Below are 21,838 nucleotides of genomic sequence, written 5' to 3' on the forward strand. Positions count from 1 at the left end.
GCTAGTGTCAACAATCTGCAACGTGCAAAGACAGGCAAAGTCTTGAAGTTGCCAAAAATTAAAATCACAATTAAGTTGAAGAAGGAGTCGGAAAGTTTGGAAATATTTTTGGGAAATATTACACAAAAATGAAGTTCAACATTTGAGAATCAAGCTGTATTTATTTCTCGTTATTAGTTATTTAAAATCTCATACTAGATGAGAAAAGTTAAATATTACAAGGATGAAGTCATTATTTCGAAAACAAGGTAAGACCTAAGCATCCTGCTGAGGGACATGACATGTTTGCGTCTCTAAAACAATAAATATACTGAATTTCGTTGCTACTGCCACTTCTGGGAAATGATTGAATGAAACTTTACCCATCGAAATCCAATCATGAAGCATAGATTTCATACTGTAGTGATGTGACACATTACCCTTTCAGTGCGTCACACCTTCCTGAAGGGGGCTGTCCAACACTCCGCTTCATTTATGAGCAGTCGGTCACATGCTGCGATCTATCGCCGAATTTAGGTTGAAAATGTACGAAAGCTGTACTGCATAAAACAGGAAGGATTGTCTCAGGAGTGATTTATTTGAGGATTCGAGGTACTTATTATATTTTTCGTACCATGCATGCATTTTGAAATGTTGTGAAAAAAATAGGGCTGTCAAAATGATCGCGTTAACGGGCGGTAATTAATTTTTTAAATTAATCACGTTAAAATATTTGACACAATTAACGCACATGCCCCGCTCAAACATATTAAAATGACAGCACAGTGCAATGCCAACTCGTTACTTGTGTTTTTGTTACCCTCTGCTGGCACTTGGGTGCGACTGATTTTAAGGGCTTAAGCACCCATGAGCATTGTGTAATTATTGACATCAACAATGGCGGGCTACTAGTTTATTTTTTGATTGAAAATTTTACTAATTTTATTAAAACGAAACATTAACAGGGGTTTTAATATAACATTTCTATAACTTGTACTAACATTTATCGTTTAAGAACTACAAGTCTTTCTATCCATCGATCGCTTTAACAGAATGTTAATAATGTTAATGCCATCTTGTTGATATAGTGTTATAATAAACAAATACAGGACCGTAATTTTCGCACTATAAGGCGCACCTGACTATAAGCCATACCCTTCAAATTTGGCAAGAAAATGGCATCTTTTCATAGATAAGCCGCACTGGACTATAAGCCAAAGCTATCCTCACTGTATATTAGGATAGTTACACCAAAAGATATCAACCGGTAACACTTTATTTAACAGAGGTATCATACGACTGTCATAAGACCAAATGAACCACCATGAAGCTTCAAGAAGCTTCATTTGGCCATCACTGCTCCCTTTGGGGAGACAGTCAACCTCTGCTGCCAACACTGTTGTCGTCCAACATGCCTCCTAGCATGCAGTGCAGCGCTACAGATTTAAATACCAATCAAAATCCATGTTCTGTGCTAATTAATTCTTCAGTTACTGTTCCAATTGTTTCATTAATTGCTAGTTATGGTATTTGGTAAGACTTTGACAGTGGTGCCATAAGACTGTCATTAAACAATCATAATTATGACATGACACTGTCATGAGCACTAATGAATGCTTATAACAGATGTCATTTACTGTTATCCAGCAAATTATCTCACTTTTGCATAGATGCACAAGATACAAGCTGGACATAAATGGAGTTAGTGACATAATAAGCCGCAGGATTCAAATTGAAGGAAAAAAGCAGCATCTTATAGTCCGAAAATTACGGTACTTATGTACCGTATGTTGAATGTATATATCCATCTTGTGTCTTATCTTTCCATTCCAACAATAATTTACAGAAAAATATGGCATATTTTATAGATGGTTTGAATTGCAATTAATTACGATTAATTATGATTTATTAATTTTTAAGCTGTAATTAACTCGATTAAAAATTTTAATTGTTTGACAGCCCTAGAAAAAAATCAATGGAAGAAACTACTCGCTACAGCATTGGCATTATATTTCGCAATATTTACGTAAAATAAATGCTACCGGCACGGTTTTTTTGCTTTTAACCAAGAATTGAGACTTTTTTTTTAATGTCCATATCTTTGAAAATTAAGGGATTTAAGCATTTATTCACAAGAATTTTCAATGGAAAAAGCTCTTTGTTTACATAAGGCGGCCGCTAATTTCCTTACTGACTAGCCTCATAGTTCGCAATATTTACGTAAAATAAATGCTACCTGCCCGTTTTTTTTGCTTTTAACCAAGAACCGAGACTGTTTTACATCCATATCTATGATGAATTCAGGGATTTAAGCATTTATTCACAAGAATTTTCCATGGAAAAAGCTCATTGTTTCCATATGGCGCTGCTAATTTCCTTACTGACTAGCCACATACTTTTCAATAATTACGTAAAATAAATGCTACCTGCACGGTTTTTTTTTTTTGCTTTTAACCAAGACTCTAGAATGTTTGACGTCCATATTGATAAAGAATTCAGGGATTTAAGCATTTATTCACAGGAATTTTCAAAGGAAAAAGCTCTTTGTTTAAATATGGCGGCCACTCATTTCCTTACTGACTAGCCTCATTGTTCACAATATTTACGTAAAATAAATTCTACCTGCATTTTTTTGCTTTCCACCAAGAATTGAGACTGTTTTACATCCATATCTATGAAGAATTCAGGGATTTAAGCATTTATTCACAAGAATTTTCAACGGAAAAAGCTCTTTGTTTACATATGGCGACCGCTAATTTCCTTACTGACTAGCTTCATAGTTCGCAATATTTAGGTAAAATAAATGCTACCTGCACGTTTTTTTTTAGCTTTTAACTAAGAACTGAGACAGTTTTATGTCCATATCTAAAAAGAATTCAGGGATTTAAGCATTTATTTACAAGAATTTTCAACAGAAAAAGCTCTTTGTCTGTGTTTCCACTCGGTCAGCTTTGACAGAGATAGGCCCCCTATGAATCGGCATCGCGTCCCGTCATTACATTATGAAGTCTATGCATGAAGTTTGGCACGCCCTCTTAGCTATTTTTGGCTCTTTGAAAATGGCTGACCAAACGCAACGCAAGTGCTCATTTCTCATAAAAAATACATTAACATTAAAATTAACCAATAAAAGCATATAATAGCCTCAACCAAAATTCTAAGATTCAAGATTTTTTTTTTCTTTTTTGCCAACCAGAAAAAATTGCGCGTCTGAAGGGGTTAAAAAAAAGGTCATGATACTCATAATGTTCTGAGGAAAAAAAAGTAAAAGTATCAAACAGGAGCTGCTAGGCGAGAACATAATTTGTCACTTTTGTCTCGCCAGACCAACCCCTCCCCCCCAAAAAATCCTTTGATTTTGTGTTGTTGGAGAGCTTTAAATTCACTCCAGTTGGGGATCCATTTGGCCAACTGGACATTAAAGCAAGGACCGGAGGAGCCTAATAAGAGCCATGCTCACCCGTGCCCCAATTAGGTACTACCGAGTCCAAATACATACACAACTGCGGGAAGTGGGGGGGGGGGGGGTCGGTGTGCAAATTACCGTTGTGTTTGTTAAAAGAAGTACTGTATTTTTTGACAAATAGCGACCTAAAATAGTCAGAACGAATTTAGGTTTTGAGAAAGGAAAAGCAGAAATGTTGTTTTATATATATATATATATATATATATATATATATATATATATATATATATATACAGAATACCTGTTTTTTTGTTGTTGTAATTTTAACATAAAAATTGCATGGGGAAAAAATTGTTGTTCCAACAAAGGTCAGGAGAAAAAATGTCAACCTTAAAAAAATTACCGATAAAAAATAGTTTTAGTTTGAAGAAAAATTCTTATGCTATATTTTTCAAATATCCAAATTTTATTTTTTCGATGATCATAAACAGACAACGAAATGAAACAAAGGTTTCAATGAAATAGGTCAAAGTATTTCAAAATAAACTATTCGTGTGATTGTGTTTTCAAGAAAATAAAATTCGGAGAAGAATGTAAAAATACTATGAAAACATTTGAATAAAAAAAAAAAAAAAGTAAATTTCACTGGAAATGTTTTGCGATGAGAGAAAAGAATTAAATATCAAGGGAATTTGTTTTTGCACAAAAAGTCATATTAGCAGAAAAGTCAACAATAATTTCCTCCAGATTGAATGTTTTAAAATCATGAAACATTAACATTAAAAATAAACTATTTTCTTAAAGGGATCCACCGATAGAAAGACTTGTAGTTCTTAAAAGATAAACGTTATTATGAATTAAAATAATTTGATATTTAAACCCCTCTCGATGCTTTCATTGTGATACAATTTGTAAAATTAGTTTAACCAGCACCGCTGTCCAAAAGTATTGGCGCCCCAGTAATTTTGTCAGATAATGCTCAATTTCTCCCAGAAAATGATTGCAATTACAAATTATTTGGTAGTAATATCTTCATTTATTTCGCTTGCAATGAAAAAAAAAAAACACAAAAGAGAATGGAATTTTTTAAAAATCATTATCATTTTACACAAAACTCTAAAACAAAAATGGCCCGGAGAAAAGTTTTTGGCACCCTTTGAAAAATCGTGGTGCTTCTCTAATTTGTGTAATTAACAGCACCTGTTACTTACCTGTGGCACAGAACAGGTGGATGCAATAACTAAATCACATTTGAAGCCAGTTAAAATGGATTAAAGTTGACTGGACCGACGTCCTGTGTCCTTGTGTGTACTACATTGAGCATGGAGAAAAGAAAGAAGATCAAAGAACTGTCTGAGGACTTGAGAAGCAAAATTGTGAAGAAGCATGGGCAAACTCAAGGCTACAAGTCCATCTCCAAAGACCTGAATCTTCCTGTGTCTACCGTGCGCAGTGTCATCAATAATTGTAAAGCCTATGGCACTGTGGCTAACCTCCCTAGATGTGGACAGAAAATAAAAATTGACGCAAGATTGTGTGGATGATGGATAAAGAACCTCGACTAACATCCAAACAAGCTCAAACTGTACTGCAGTCCGAGGGTACAACCGTGTCAACCCGAACTATCCGTTGTCGTCTGAATGAAAAGGGACTCTATGGTAGGGTACCCAGGAAGACCCCACTTCTGACCCAGAGACATAAAAAAACTTGCCAAAACTTACCTGTGAAAGCCAAAAACGTTTTGGAAGAATGTTCTCTGGTCAGATGACACAAAAGTAGAGCTTTTTGGGAAAAGGCATCAACATAGAGTTTTCAGGAAAAAAACGAGGCCTTCAAAGAAAAGAACAGGATCCCCACAGTCACCCTGATGTTTTGGGGTTGCTTTGCTACCTCTGGCACTGGACTGCTTGACTGTGTGTATGGCATTATGAAGTCTGAAGACTACCAACAAATTTTGCAGCATAATGTAGGGCCCAGTGTGAGAAAGCTGGGTCTCCCTTAGAGGTCATGGACAATGACCTAAAATAGGGTGACCATATTTTGATTTCCAAAAAAGAGGACACTCAGCCCGGCCTTAAGATACTTCAAAATTTACTCGAAGTTCACTCAAGACGCCTATATCACTTTAATATATTTAAAGTATGCCCCTCACTCTGGATGGAAAAATGCATTTTGGAAAAAAAAAAAAAAAAAAATATATATATATATATATATATATATATATATATATAATGCAGACCCATTGAAAAATAGTCCAGTCAATACACATACACACAGTAGGCTATGTGCAAACAAAACATTTTTATAAATTACTATAGCGACAATTGTCCTTGACAAATTGTTATTCTCATTCAATGTTCTAGATTGCACACAAACAATAACCGAAAAAAACTGGCAAACTATTCAACCAGCATGTTTCCAAATGTTGCAGTTCAAAACTACGTTTCCCATAATGCCTAGCGTGGTTTAGCTTACTGATAGTTAGCTGAGGCAAAAATCAAACTTTGCTATAAAAGCTTACAATCATCGGCAGCGTAACGATACGACACCAAACAGGATTTTACAGTCAAAGCTCCGACAGAAGTCAACAGTTGCCATTATATACGTATTTATCGTAAAAAACTTAACTGGGCAGGCGTTGTGGCTAAATCGTCAACCCAGTAGATGGCGGTAATGCCTCATGATAGGAAACAAACTGCCAACAAAAACAAGAACTACTCCTTCCCTCCCTTCTAGTAGGAGCCATGTCAACTGCTGCCTCCCAGTGCCCGGAAGGATTCTCTTCAAATTGGTCCCGTGAAAAATCATAAAAACCGGACATTTTTTATGAATTTATAAAACCCGCCCGGACGACGAGGATACTACGTGAAAGTAGGACTTGTCCGGGCAAAAGAGGATGTTTGGTCACCCTAACCTAAAACACACTTTAAAAAGCACTAGAAAATGGTTTGAGAGAAAGCACTAAAAAATTCTTAAGTGGCCCGCAATGAGTCCAGACCTGAATCCCATAGAACACCTGTGGAGAGATCTGAAAATGGCAGTTTGGAGAAGGCACCCTTCAAATCTCAGAGACCTGGAGCAGTTGGCCAAAGAAGAATGGTCTAAAATCCCAGCAGAGCATTGTAAAAAACTCATTGATGGATATCTGAAGTGGTTCTTCGCAGTTATTTTATCTCAAGGTTGTGCTACCAAGTATTAGGCTGAGGGTGCCAATACTTTTGTCTGGCCCATTTTTGGAGTTTTGTGTAAAATGATAATGATTAAATTTTTTTTTTCATTTTCTTTTGTGTTTTTTCATTACAAGCACGATAAATGGAGATATTGTCATCAAAGCATTTGTAAATGCAATCATTTTCTGGGAGAAATTGAGCATTATCTGACAGAATTGCAGGTGTGCCAATACTTTTGGCCAGTACTGTATGTCGCCACTGTTGCTGATGTCGCAGGGCGGTGACGTCACATGGTTACGCTGCCGGTGTAGGTTCACTATCCTCTTCCCCTCACTATCCACTCGCTCTCGCTATATGATTGGCCGAAGAGTCGAAATGCTCTCCCGTGAAATGCCTGTTTAAAAATGTTCCCGTTGTTACTTCTTGCGTTCGCTTAAAAGTGCCCATTTAAAAAGGGAAAGCGATGGATGATACTACACACAGAGTGTATTATTAACAAATGCTAAAGTTGTATAATCATATAGCGAGAATAAGTAACGTCAATGACAAGCGCAGGCCCCCCGCGAGTGGATGAACACGAGAGGAACAATAATGTGCAAGACAGCACTCTCGATGTTTCACAAAACGAGCAGCAAAAGCTAAATGAACAGGAAAGATAAGATGAGACGAGAGTAGGAAAAAAAAAAACGTGTTCTGACAAAATGTGCTACTAGAGGCGAATTTGACACCCAAAGTACTACTGTGCGCTTTCAGCTTGTTTTGTGTAGATGCATACAGACAAAACATACTAAAGATGCCCTAGGAAAATACTTAAACGTAGTAATATCAAATAAGGGGGGTTTAAATAAGCTACGTGACTAATGTGGTCAACAGATCAACAATCTGTTTTAAAGCTACTACAAGAACACACAATGCTTAAAAGTATGAGAGAGAAACACATGCAAAAAGTATTTTCAGGCAATGAAAAGGAAATAAAAGACCCAATAAAAACACAAATAGTAAGTACTCATCGCTTTTAACCTATGTGCGCCTGTGTTGGACGTCTCGCCGCGTAGAAGGAATTGCAGTAACCGTAACCCGGTAGTGTTCGTCTACTGACCGTGACAAACTACGTCATCACCCCGAGCGTCCATTGTGCGCATAAAACATGGCGCCCTCCGTAGGTCAAAACATGTACTAAATACTAAAGATTTAAAATCAATGGCAATAACATTTTAGCAAAAGAGAACACTTGTGGCTTATTAGAGCCTATAGTCTTTAAGTCCAAGGTTTTCCTTTAATATCAAATTACGTTTGTCTGATTATAAGTGATACTATCATAACAGGAAAGTGGAATTTTCAATTAAGTCAAAATTTTTTACTTCTTTTACTTAAAAGTTTCAAAATTTTCAGATGAAAGGAAAATCTGAAAAGTGTTTCTTCCAATTGTAATATCACAGCATGAATCATTTTGAAGCACAACAGTCTCGGATGTTCCCAAGCTTTGTGCGTGTAAAAAGGTGGCGACATAAACAGATAAAGCTGTCGCACTTTTGCCCCCATCGACCCGGCGTGAGGACAAACGGGCCCAGCGCCCGACTCTTACCTGTAATAAACCCTCATACCTTCCGACTGGGTGACCGTAAATCATGCCCCCCTCCCTTTAGAGGATCAAGTATCAGCCGTTAGCTTTTATTCACGCGGTGGCGCTGCCTTTAAAGTGCAAGCGTCTTCGCTTATTTCTTCTCCTTCTTTCTTTTTTAAAGGCGCGCCGAGCAATTTATCCACGGAGAGAAAGTACGGCCGTAAATGACAGAAAGCGGCTGCAGGATTTACAGACTGGCAGTGAAGGGGGCAGGGGGCCTAAGAAGTGAAGCCAGAGGTCTCGGCGAGGCCTATGAAAGACTATAAAGCTTTAGTAGTGGCCCACGACCTGTTTATGACACTGGCCTCAGCGCACTTCGGGGGGAACCAAATAATGAGCGCTTACCTCGTCTTCACCACGTCCAGAGGATGCATCAAGCAGATCTCCACCAGACCTAAAAAAGGACATTTTCATCAATTTTCAGTAAAATCACAGCAGTAAAATCAACTTAACCTTTTAGCTGCTACACCAGTTTCACATTGTTCCAACTAAGGGTGTGGCAAAATATCAAAATGGTGATGTATCATGATACTTTGCACCCCAAAAGGTTATCGCTATGCTCATGCCAAGAATCGAGATATCGTTTTAAAAAGGTGTCAAATGTTTAAAAAAAAAAAAAAAAAAAACCAACGAGTTGCTACCAAAATCTTCCAGGAAAATAGTGTTTCACTTAACTCTATGGCTGCCATTGATGGCGCTTGACACTTGATCCTTTAAGACCAGGAAGGGTGAATGAACGTTCGCTCAAAATCAGAGCATTCGGAGTGACTCTTTCCAATTTCGGGGCATTTACAGGTCACTTTCTGTTCATTTTACGGCATTTAAAGGTCACTTCATTTTGAGTTTGAGTCATTGCCTATATATTTCCAGGTTATTTCCTGTTGATTTTGGGTTACAGAAAAGGAAACACCCCAAATTTTGGGTCACAGAAAAGGAAACACCCCAAAATCAACAGGAATTAGCCCATGGAATGCCCCAAAATCATCAGAAAGAGAGAAAATCAACAGGTAATGAACTGAAATGGCGCAAAATGACCTCGTTGCCTGGCATTGGCTGCCACTGACGGCCATAGAAGTGGGAGGGGCCCTTTGAAGTAGGAGGGGTTCATTCACTGCCCCACCCCAGTTCAAATGGATTGGACGTCTACTAGTGATAAACTTACAGCAGAAGTATGATGATAGCTTGTTTTTCTGTTCATTAGTTGTTTAATAGGATTTACAGATTTCCTGACCCATGTATCGATAATTCGGTGTATCGCCATATCGTGAAATCATTGTTATTGTGAGCCTTGTATCACAAATCGTATCGTATCATGGGGTACCAAGAGGTTCCCCCCCTACAAAATGTTCCAAAAATTCATGCCACGTAGGGTTGGATTTAAATTAACACAAAATTTGAATTCTAATTTTGAAATTTTAATGAACAAGAAGTGACTCGAACTAAAACGACAGGACCAAGACTTTCCTCAACAGGGAGTGTCCTAAAAAAAAACAGGAAGTGGCTAAGAAGTGATGTGAAAGCAGACTCAGAATAGCCCAAAAATCAACAGGAAGTGACCTGGAAATGCTCCAAAATCAATAGGAAGTGACCAGAAAGCATCAGAAACAGATTCAGAATTGCACCAAAATCAACAGGTCACCCAAAAATAAATAGCAAGTGACCTGGAATTGTCCCAAAATCAATAGGAAGTGACCCAAAATCAATTAGAAGTGATCCGAAATCCACGGGAAATTATCAACCACCATTAAAATATTCCCATGAATCTTTTTCATATACAGGTAGTCTCTGGGTTACCAACGGGTTCTGTTCCTATGCTGGCAACGTATCTCGAATTTCCGTGTAAGTCGTAATTAACTCTTTAAGTAACCCTAAATATCCCCCAAATCTCAAAATACCTATCCAAAAACATGTACCCGAAATGATGATGGCAGACGTTTGTGTGGCTAGCTGTATTCAGCTGCTCATGACGTCAACACTTGCAGAATGAAAGTAAAATAAAAATGAAATTAAATCAGTTTTATCTTTATTAATAGCAATTCAAATTTGCGTTTATAACCAGCAGTCTTGTCAGTAACGTTTCAAAGTAACGCGTTACTGTAATCTGATTACTTTCTTTCAGTAACGAGCAATAAAGCGTTCATTTTTCCAAACCAGTAACCTGATTAAAGTTAGTTTCCTTCGTGCCTGTTCGTTACCATTTTGTTATTGCCCCATAATGTATGTAGAATAAAGAATATTGTAGTCATGTACGAAGAGCATTTTGAATCGAAAATGTTAGAAAGGTTTCTATTTTCTCACTACAGGTTCGTTTCCATGGTAACTGCTCACCATTATTAATTATTTTGGGACTGAGAAAAGCGTGTGCCAGAGCGGGACGCGGGTGCACATTCCAGCCGAGTTGTGCGCCTAGTGAGATGTGCGAGGCAATGTAGATCTTTTTGCGTCCATGAATGAACGTATTTTTCCTTCATTCTGCAGGGTTCTAGTGATAGGTTGGGGCCGCTACATGAGCAGCTGTTTTGTAGCTTTGCCGTTGCAACTTAGGGTAGTCATCGCTCCAAATCGGCAATCATTTTTTACATCATATTCGTCCATCCATCCTGTTGCACATTAATGCCATGAGGTGACGTATTCATTTAGCATTTTTGGAATGTTTTGTAAGTCCGACTGAGTGTAAAGTGCTTAGTTGCCACCACGTTTCGTGGCCAAATTGACAGCGTGTGTGTACGGCGTACTTCCAGGTTGTGCGCGCGAATTCACGTCCGCCCCCACCTTTGTGTGTATTGCACTGTGCAATTCATTTGTGTGTTGTTGATTATTGTGCCGTCAATTTGTATTGTTTTACATTGGCACTGATATGCTGTTAAACCCTAACCAGAAGTTCAGAATTTTTTTTAAAAATTAGGCTTAATCTTCGGGTTAGCTGGGGTTTAATTAGTCGATGGAGTTGATTTCAACAAATTCCATGCAGTTTGTTAGATATTTGTTAGTTTAGTTTAGTTAGTGCTCCAGAGTGGCTAAGCTAGCGTGAGTCTATGTTGGTTGAAATCAACAACAACATCGAGTAATTAAACCCCCACTAACTTGAAGATTAAGCCTTATGTGAAAAATTCTGATCTCAATTATCGAAAAGTCAATTACATGCAATTACAATTTTCTGTTGTCATTCTTATGTTGAGCCAGCAAAGAGAAATATTTGAGAAAAGTAACCAATAGATTACTTTTATGGTAACTTAGTTACTTTGATAATAAAGTAATCAGTAACTAGATTAATTTTTTTAAACCATAATCATTAATCACTAATTAAATTCCTTTTTCAATTAATCTGTGACAACACTGATAACCAGCTGCTGATACAGCAATAACAATCTACACAAACGGTTAGCATTTATCAGTTAGCGTCTGCATATAATAAAAAATAATCGCAGAAACTCACCCCAAGTATTTGACCACAATTGAAAACGCACAATCAACAGTACAAAAGGTGTTATATATACCGTATTGGCTCGAATATAAGCCTGATTATAAGACGACCCCCTCTTTTTCAAGACTCAAGTTTGAAAAAAGACTTTTTGAACACCAAATTAATTTTTATACAGAAAATAATTACAGTACATCCGAAACAAATGATTATAACTATATATAAGAGATATGAGAGAAAAAACATGTTATTTTGCCTCATTCACATCTTAATATCTGAACATTTAAATATGTAAACTAAAGTGCAATCACATTCGTGAATGAATGGCTTCTGGTTTTTGAAATGTAAAAAAACTAGGGCTGTCAAAATCATCGCGTTTACGGGCGGTTATTAATTTTTTAATTAATTTTGTTTTTGAGTTTTGTCGCCCTCTGCTGGCGCTTGGGTGCGACTGATTTTATAGGCTTCAGCACCCATGAGCATTGTGTAAGTAATTATTGGCATCAACAATGGCGAACTACTAGTTTATTTTTTGATTGAAAATTTTACAAATTTTTTTAAAAACGAAAACATTAAGAGGGCTTTTAATATAAAATTTCTATAACTTGTACTAACATTTATCTTTTAGGAACTACAAGTCTTTCTATCCATGGATCGCTTTAACAGAATGTTAATAATGGTAATGCCATCTTGTTGATTTATTGGTAAAATAAACAGATACAGTACTTATGTACCGTATGTTGAATGTATATATCCATCTTGTGTTTCATCTTTCCATTCCAACAATAATTTACAGAAAAATATGGCATATTTTATGGATGGTTTGAATTGCGATTAATTACGATTAATTACGATTAATTAATTTTTAAGCTGTAATTAACTCGATTAAAAATTTTAATCGTTTGACCCGTGATAAAACAACAAAATTGCAATAACTGCATGAACCATCAAAGTGAAGTCTAACTGTAACTGTAGTCTTGAAACAAATCTGAATAAGGAAAAACATTGAAATAAAATAATGCAAACTGGTTAAACTTGAGAGTAGCTGAGATCTATCATGACAGAACATCACTTCAATGATATCTGGCGCCATCTAGCGTCGTGAATGGGTATAATGTCTCGACTGCGAATATAAGACGACCCCCTCTTTTTCAGTCTTATTTCAATGCAAAAAACAATGTCTTATATTCCGGCCAATACGGTAGGTGTTGCCTCTGTGGATGCGTCACAAGCAACAAATGTGTGCGCGTGCTTCCAGCTAATATCTATCCTCTGCCACCCTCATTCAGCTGCGTGACTTCTTCGTGGGAGGAAATGCGTTCTTCTTCGTGTGTACATGCGCTCTTACTTGCGTGTGGAAGTAATACCTGGTCTATGCTTCCTGCGCCAAAATAAAAGCTTGCATCACAAAACAAAAGTCACCATTATTAAAAAAAAAAAAAAATGACTGGATACAAAATGGCAGACAAATATCCGGCGTCATAAGTCAAAATCAAGTAAGTCGGGGTACATGATAACCCGGGGAATACCTTTATTGTACTTTCTAGTTATTATTACTTTATTTGAGGCCTGTGATACAGTATTTTGCAGTCACCTACATGACATCTGGCAATGTGGTAGTGCTTCCTGCGCATCATTGCCTTGGCCTTTAAAATTTGAATCAGCTTTGTAGCTTGTCAGTGGAGTATAAGACATCTGTACGTATTTAAATTGGAACTTCATGCTTCAACAGGTCACCAAAGGTAAGATGAACCCATTTGTTGTTTTAAACTGTTCAAACTTTCCACGTAACTTTATCACGTCCATCATTGTTTCAAATGCCAACCGTCGCAGTCACAGTTGGTCTTTTGTCATCATTGCAAGAAGCGTGCAATTCCATTGAACTCGCTTTCTAAAAAAGTGCGACTCACCAGCTGTGTCCTGGATGCAAATATGGAACACATATTCAGTAAAAATGAATAAAAATAATAAAAGAAGCCGGCTGGTGTTTATAAAAGCAGTGCGGTCGTCACACGCAAATATGAATAAGAAACGGAGTTGTCAAGTGATAAAGTCAGAGGAAGAGATTAATGCTTTTGGTTTGACAAAGAGAACAAATCGAAAAGGACAAAAAAGGATAATGTCCTCCTCATTACCTGAATGAAGTAATGGTTCTTTGGATGTTATACTAAATAAATGGAATCTTATGAGAGTACTTTTACATGAGCCCATTTGAAAACACCGACCGAAAAAACCCAAGAAATATTAATACATTTTAAATTATTCTTATTATTGACTACTTAAAGAGGCTACCAATGACACTTGGTTTGAATGTTCAAATGTCTGGGAAATATTTTGGAAAAAATGGGTTAAAGGAACAAAAGACACTGCTTTACCAAATAAAAGTTGTTACTATGGCAACAGAAAAAAAATCACCCTTCGTGTAAAAAAGAATGTTTTTTTTCTTTAAAAATCTATGATATTAATGTTACTTTTATTGTATTGAGTTGGAATATTAAAAAAATAAATGGGGGGAGGAATAGAAAACTGTAAAAATAGACATAAAAAAAGTTAAGCAAGTAAACACAATTATTGGATTGGCCATAGCATTGTAAAATTATAATGATTAAAGTAAGTAAGCAATAATTTATATAAAAAAAAATGTATATATATATCCCCAAAATGAAGTCGCAACATTGTAAAGAAAAAAGCCGTAACACTACAATAATAAAGTCAATATCAATTTTTTAAAACACACTTTCTACTCAAAATAGGCCGAACCTTGCAAGAAAAGTTGGATTTTTTTTATGTTAGGACAAAATTATTCGGTATAGGAAAAACGTAGTCAAGTTCCAAAAAAAAATTCAGGAGACACGAATCCCGAAATGACCTTGGAACGACACGCATCACGCAGTTGCTGCTTCATCCACATAGACAAGATGCGATTTGGACGTGCTACAGCTTGCTGTCAGTAGACAACGAAATGTTACCTCAAGTGTCCGACAGCCGCAAAAAGAGATTTTTTTTCAGCCTTGCTTATTTGGACAAGAAAAGCTATGTTTTTCATGGCTGCCAACAAGCCAGAGCACAAAACAAACAAGCTAGCGTTGAGCCTTGTTGTTCAAACAATGCAATAAAAAGGCGTCGTCCTACTTGGCGGAGACTCAAGATGCACTGGCAGAAAGCTCTTATACGTTTCGCTCAAATGTATTTTAACTCATTAGCTGCCATTGACGGAGCCAGGCGTACAAGGGCGTAGGTTTGCATAGGGATGGTAGGGATATAGCACTACCAACTTTTCAGGATGCTAAAATTGTCCCCACCAACTTCTAAGTAACCTGATTTGCATTATATAATGACTTCAGTTATACAGGGCATTTTGATTGTCTTCTCATATGTTGAAGGATAGAATTGACCCTATCATTATTAAGTTTCATTATGTTCAGACTTACATTGTGCCAGTCGATTTCTCTCCCCTCAAACGGACGTTTGATTGGCTGATGACTTCACCCCCCCCCCCCCCCCACACACACACACACACATAATCACAGCCCCGACCAGAGGTTGCGCTAAACTTTTTCGTTGTCTGTCATTTTGACTGACAGGGTCATAAAAATCCGGTCATAATCTATTTTTACCCGTCACTTAAATTTTTAAAATGATGATAATGACATTGTGGTGACCCTTTGTTTGGCATAATTCACCTTCCGTACTTGTGTGTCCATTTGGCCGAGCGCGTTACCGGCTACAACACAGTCACGTGACGGAGACACCTAAGAGCCGCGCGCGTTCCGGCTTGAATAGAGAGTTCACAGAGAGCAGTAGAGCTACAGCGGCTGGACACAGCAATTCGAGCTAACAAGACTCTTAACGTTGCATACCGCTTCAACATATTCAATAGTATTTAGTTTTCATTCATTTTAAATTAATATTCTGTCCGAACAAGCTTAACACAGAATCCACACCGTGCCATCATCACACATCAAGCAGATGAGGTTACATATGGAACAATGAAATTAACAGTTCACCTGCTGTGGGCTGAACGCAGTCTGACACTTTCCTCCTGGTGCGCATGGAATTGTGCGCCCGCTTGTGCAGTCCCTCTTTTTTCACCTCTGTTATCAACACCATCCTCGTTTTGGGGCTTTTTGAAGAAACTTCGGACACTCAGTTGCCTTGACATTTTTCAGGGTAAGGCCAACGACGTCATGCATCAAGAGAGACAATAGCTAATCAATATGCTCACTCGCCACCTTGTGGTCTGGGGTGTGAATTGCAACCTGTCAAAATGACAGATGGACTTCAGTTTTTTCCGTCACCGTTTTAAAAAATCGGTCAACGACGGAAAATATTCGGTTAACGCGACCCCTGGCCCCGACACAAATACAACATGCCACCTCCGTTTATAGACTTGGTAAGACACAAGCGATGCCTGTGATCCGGTGTCTATTTGCATTTTGACTGGGTGACCCTCTAACTTCGGTGTGACCCAGTAACACCCTGACTTCCCATCCACGTTCATTACATGCACGGTGTGCACGTCACTTTCATCTTCGGAAGTAGAGGCACTCTCTACTGCTTTGACATATTTCTTAGTTTTCTTCTTGTCATTCATTTCCTTATCTTTGTCTGTGCTTGTTTTTTTCCGACAGGCACGCTCCTTCAAAGGTGAGGAATATTTGAAGTTCTATTTTCCGCGAGCAGAAGCCACTGTAAGTAAGGTAAAAAGACGCCAATGTTGTGGAGGTGGGGAAAACACCACAAATTTACTACTGAAAGTCCGACCTGCATCAGAGTTAGCATAACATTAATATGTGTGAATTTTCCGAACTCAAGTGGGAGGCTGCTTTGAGAGAAATATCCGCCAGTATGTGTTTTCTACTATTATCCTTAATCTGTGAGAAATGTGGTGACCTGAGGTTTACCCCTTCTCCCAAACTTCCATTTTTATTTTTATTTTATGTGGTCTTAAAGCAGTGCAAAGAAGAATCCCAAACACACCTCCTTAAAATTAGTTTAATTCCCTTGATTTCAGTGTAAATCTACAACAAATAAATGAAATGATCTGCCAGTGCTTCAAGTAAATTTCACTCAGATTTCTTGAAATAAGAAAAATAGTTAGCTGGAAAATAAGCTTAAAACAGACTAATTTTAAGCAAAAAGTTAGTTTGTTTGTCAGAAATGTTCTTAATCCAAGAATAGATGTTGTCCAAAACATGATTTGAAAGCATTTTTTTTTGGGATTTAGGTGAACTTTTAGATGTAAGGGCTTAATAAGAACAAATAGTCATTTTTACTTAATTTAATTAGAATAATCTGACGTATTAATCTGTTCACTAGTCTATAAAACTCAAAACAAGATCGAGAAAATTATTCAGATAGATTTAAGAAATATTATCAGATTAAGACGGAATTTTCCAGTATGAAAGTCAGTAAAAGTCAATACAAATTTATTTTGCATTGATCATTTAGCCTATCAATTAACTTCATATTCATGAGGAATTTAGCCCTGACTCCGTTAATCCAATCTGTTTGGTTTTAGTAATGTCCCATCCCCAGCAAAAAGTGTACATGCAGGTTATGTTGTTATATATTATATATTTGACTGGAAATGTCAATATGGACTGGACGTCTATAACCGTCAATGTCAGCCAATAAATTAGGCGTTGAGTCAACAAAATTACAAAATTACGAGAAAATAAGATCGTTATGAGATTAAAGTTGCACTGGAACAATGATGAAGTTGTATTGTGAAAAAAGACACCAAGAAAACGTAATGTTATAGAAATACCGTATTGGCCTGAATATAAGACGGCCCTGATCTATTGTAATAAAACAACAAAATTGCAAAAACTGCAATAACCATCAAAGTGAAGTCCAACTGTAACAGTAGTCTTGAAACAAATCTGAATAAGGAAAAACATTGCAATAAAATAATGCAAACTGGTTAAACTAAAAAGAATAGCTAAGATCTGTCATGACAGAACATCGCTTTAATGATATCTGGCGCCATCTAGCGTCGTGAATGGGGAGAGTAGCTGAGATCTGTCATGACAGAACATCGCTTCAATGATATCTGGCGCCATCTAGCGTCGTGAATGGGTATAATATCTAAACCGCGAATATAAGACGACCCCCTCTTTTTCATTCTTCATTTGATGCAAAATACACCGTCTTATATTCGGGCCAAAATGGTATAATGAGGGAAAAAGTGGAAACGGACAGTCTTTCGCATGTTTGCTTTCTCAAATTCTCACTATTCCTGGGGGGAAAAAAACCCCTCTTCCACTAAGTGTAAAGGGTCCATAACGTCACTTTGAAGCAACACCTGGTCGATTTCGGTTGCGTTTCATCAACGCTGTTTAGTGAGTGACAGACTGGCGGTGGGAATTCCATCATTTGAAAGTTCTTTTGTTTGTCTGGTACAATAGCACTGACAGGGCTTGTCATCTCGCGTCTTGCAAACGCATACAAGCTGAGACAAAGGTGCTAATAGCTCAGAGTGTCTGGGTCGCAACCATTAAGATGCACTTCCAGCCTATTTGAACTGGGAGGGATAGCAACGGATGATCATGTTTCAGTACCATTGACGCCGATAGACGTGCGAGCCGTTTTGACTGAGAGGGCTAGCATGATCGTTGCTAGCCCCTCTCAGTCAAAAAAGATCAGCCGTTTGTGACTAATATGTAACGCTACTTATAGTCATATAGCAGGTGTGTCCAAACTGGTCCTCAAGGGCCGCTGTGGGTCCGGGTTTTTGTTGCTGCTAATCAAGCACAGAGAATTTAACCAATTAAGTTTCTGCTAAAACAAGCAGTCTAATCTTAATTTAAAAAAGTAATTAATTACAGTTAAAAATTACTTCTCCCAAAAAGTAATTGACTTAGTAACTCAGTTACCTCAATCTCATAGTAATTAGTTACTTGGCAAAGTAACTGGCGTTACTTTTCATGTTTTACATTTTATTGCATGATCCATTCTATAACGTTTTTCACATTAAAAAAATGTTTATATTAACTGATTGAATTGAACTGTTTTTTATTCCATTCAAAAAAAAAAAAAAAACACAAAAAAAAACAGGTCACACTATGTGAAGTTCAAAGGGTTTTTGGGACAATAGGCCCTAGCCCAATTATTTACCCAAAACTTAACTAGACACAGGGGTAATGGGGCTATTGTGATAACTAGATTGCTATGTTTGGAAGTCATTTAATGTTGTGAATCAACCGTTAAAGTTGTTGATATTGCTCCCGTTACTGAATTAGTTCCCTTCTGTCTACTTTCGACATGTGAAAGTTTTAAAACTTGTTCATCATTTATTAAAACTTGTTCATCATTTAAAGATAGATTGAAGTCAAGATTGTGCCAGTTTAGGGGTATTTTAGAGGAAAAGTTACTTCGGTTCGCTAGGAAGGTTCGCTACAACAGAGCCTTTCTGAGAAGTCTACAGCTTTAAGATGCCGGCTGTTTACTAGGCAAGGAAGGTAAGGCAAATATATTTAAATAGCACAATCCAACAAATGGAAATTCAAAGTGCTTTACATCACATGAAGATCATAAAAATCACATTAAGATCAATAGATCGTAAAAACAAAGACAATCAATATAGGAAATAAAATTATACATAAAAATCGCATTTAATCACGAATAGAATAAAAAATTAATTAATTAAAAACAAAACAAATACTACTACTACTGCTAATAATTGAAATCAGCAATGGAGATAAGCACAAGAGGAATAGAAAGCAAATACATTGAAATATATACCGTAATATCCTGAATATAAGGCGCACCCCAAATTTACTTGTAAAATCTAGGGAAAGTTATTGTACCCGTTTATAAGGCGCACCCTAATTTTAGCACCAATAAATAGAAGAATACAAGAAAACAGAGCTCGTGTACAGATACAGAAATGTCATTTTACTGACTGGTGAAACACAGCACAAGCATAGCACATTGGTAGTTCAAAACATTACCATAAACTGACAATATTTACGGTAATAATATGATTTGACAACTTTTCCAATTTACCAGAATCTAGGAGAAAACAAAACAGATGTAACTTTTCTTTTTAAGGCTGCTGTATAACTTGCTCATTTCGTCATGATGAATACATGTTTCTTCCATGGATTGATACGGTAAAATGAAAGTGACAATGTAAGTCGGAAATCCGTGAGAGCTCATCGCTGTCAACACGACAGTAACAATAGGAACTATTGTTATTTAGGTTTGAGTTTCCCGAGGGACAGATATAGTTGACGAACACACACAGGAAGTCTGTTGTTATGTTTGTTATGGTCCAAGTTGCGGAGCTGCAATAAACGTTGACTCAAATGAGATCAAGAAACTAAATTCTGCGCTTTATGAAGAGTGAAAAAAGCAGAATTTAACACAGACGAAATCATTCGGCCGATCAGCGTGAAGTATTACCGAAACAAAATGGTGACGTCACGTACCGTAATGGTCGGCAACGGGTCGCCGCATACATTTCTTCAACACAACGTGGCCGTGTCAATTAAAAAAAATCGGTTTATATATATATAAATGTAAATTATTATTATATATATTTCTGTCTCCATCCATGTACCCGTTCATAATGCGCACCATGATTTTACAAGTTGATTTTGGGGAAAAAAAGTGCACGTTATATTCGGGGAAATTACAGTAGTTATGGATATGCAGTGCTAAACAAAAGCGTTTTTAGCCCTAATTTAAAGGAGCTAACAGTTTCAGCATACTTCAGACCTTCAGGTAACTTGTTCCAGAGGTGAGGAGCATAATAACTAAATGCTGCCTTACCCTGCTTGGTTCTTGTAGTAAAGCCGGCAAGTCTGTCATTTCGCATCCAATTCTCTATACATGTGCTAACGCCGCTGAGTCTGTCATTTCCCATCTAGTTCTATACACATGGTAGCTACCGTAGCATCCTGTTGGCATAGTTTGTAGTTTTTAGGCTGTCAGCTGCAGTCATGCCACCGAGCATCGCGTTTGCAACGAAGTCACAACTCCCTTCCCTCCTCCCTCACTCTGCTCTCTCTGTTTCTCTCAGACAACACACGCCATTCAACCAAATTGCAGTAATGCACTAACGCACCCCTCAGTAACGGTAGCAGCGTTGCAAAGATGAGAAAATTAATTGATGAGATTACGCACTACTGAAAACGTTAATAACGCTGTTATACTCTAACACCGTTATTAACAACACTGACAAGCAGTACCTGACTGTAATCAACTGATTACACTTGTAGACACCAGATTGGTGAAAAGGTGTCGTCTTGTTTAGTTGGAATCAAATCCAGCACCCACTGTGGCCCGATGTGGAATAGTTTGGACACCCCTCTCATATAGCATGCTTATTCAATCAAACTTCTGTTTATTAGCATTCCCTATTCTGCATGTCTGTTCTGTCTGTCTGACCTACAATTCTCATGTCTAAACAGCTGAAAAGGCAACTAGTTTTGATGGATGGCCTTGACACCAAGTAAACTGATGGATGGTCTTCCAAAGATGAGTACATACATCACTGCAGATGGTTATCTGGGCCGGTTGTTGGCTTGGGAACGTGCGCACACATACAAAGTTTGTTCCCACAGTAAAAAAACAAAAACATGCAAAAACAAAAGACAATAATACACTGCACATACGCATACAAATTTGCCCCGAGGAAAGAAAGATTAAAACGAGGGAAATTTATAACTCACTTGTAAAGTCGAGGTGCCAAAATATAATTCAAAGTGAATAATTTAGGATCCCCTCGCACGTCTCACTGGTGGGTTTTTCCCTTCATGAAGGCGACCCACAGGTGCGACTTCAATTATTAATATGACTCAAGAAAAAAATGGCCCAGTCTGGAATGCCATACAGAGGTGGAGAACTTCTTCGTTCACTACGTAATTTGTCTTGTACGGCACAGCGATATTCATCACCAGACACGCTGGGTGTTCAGATCCAAAGGCAAGATAAATACAGTTGGCCTCGGTCAAGTCGGTTTCATTGACGGCGATTGACGTCCATCTTGAACGTCTTTTTGAACTGTAATAGGCTGGCAGCGATTATTTTCAGGTGTTTCTCTGTCAAGACATTAGATATAAAACATTTTTTCCCCCAAGTAAAAACTTTAAAGCTATTTTCATTAAATTAATAGTTCATTCTTTGAAACAGAATAATAAATAGATAAAAGTTCAAAACTATCCCCCTTTTTTATTATTAAAATGTAAATATATATATTTTTTAAAAATTAAAAGACAAACATCCTATAT

At 37.3% G+C, this 21,838-nt stretch overlaps 1 protein-coding gene across 2 annotated transcripts in view; it reads right to left on the bottom strand.

Moving 5' to 3' along the window:
• slc25a21 (solute carrier family 25 member 21) overlaps positions 1-21,838 on the bottom strand; it is a 233,143-nt gene that overhangs the window by 88,574 nt on the left and 122,731 nt on the right. The window contains exons 1-2 of one of the 2 annotated variants that reach the window (XM_057859121.1): positions 21,281-21,386; positions 8,525-8,573 (exon numbers count right to left, since the gene is read on the bottom strand). In XM_057859121.1, the coding sequence (XP_057715104.1) occupies positions 8,525-8,553 (29 nt within the window). In that variant the 5' untranslated portion in view covers positions 8,554-8,573; positions 21,281-21,386. Of the gene's footprint in view, positions 1-8,524; positions 8,574-21,280; positions 21,387-21,838 lie in introns of those variants that run through there. The other variant, XM_057859120.1, reaches the window with a different exon arrangement.

Source organism: Corythoichthys intestinalis, chromosome 15 (assembly GCF_030265065.1).
Source record: "Corythoichthys intestinalis isolate RoL2023-P3 chromosome 15, ASM3026506v1, whole genome shotgun sequence".
In the NCBI taxonomy this organism is placed as follows: Eukaryota; Metazoa; Chordata; class Actinopteri; order Syngnathiformes; family Syngnathidae; genus Corythoichthys; species Corythoichthys intestinalis.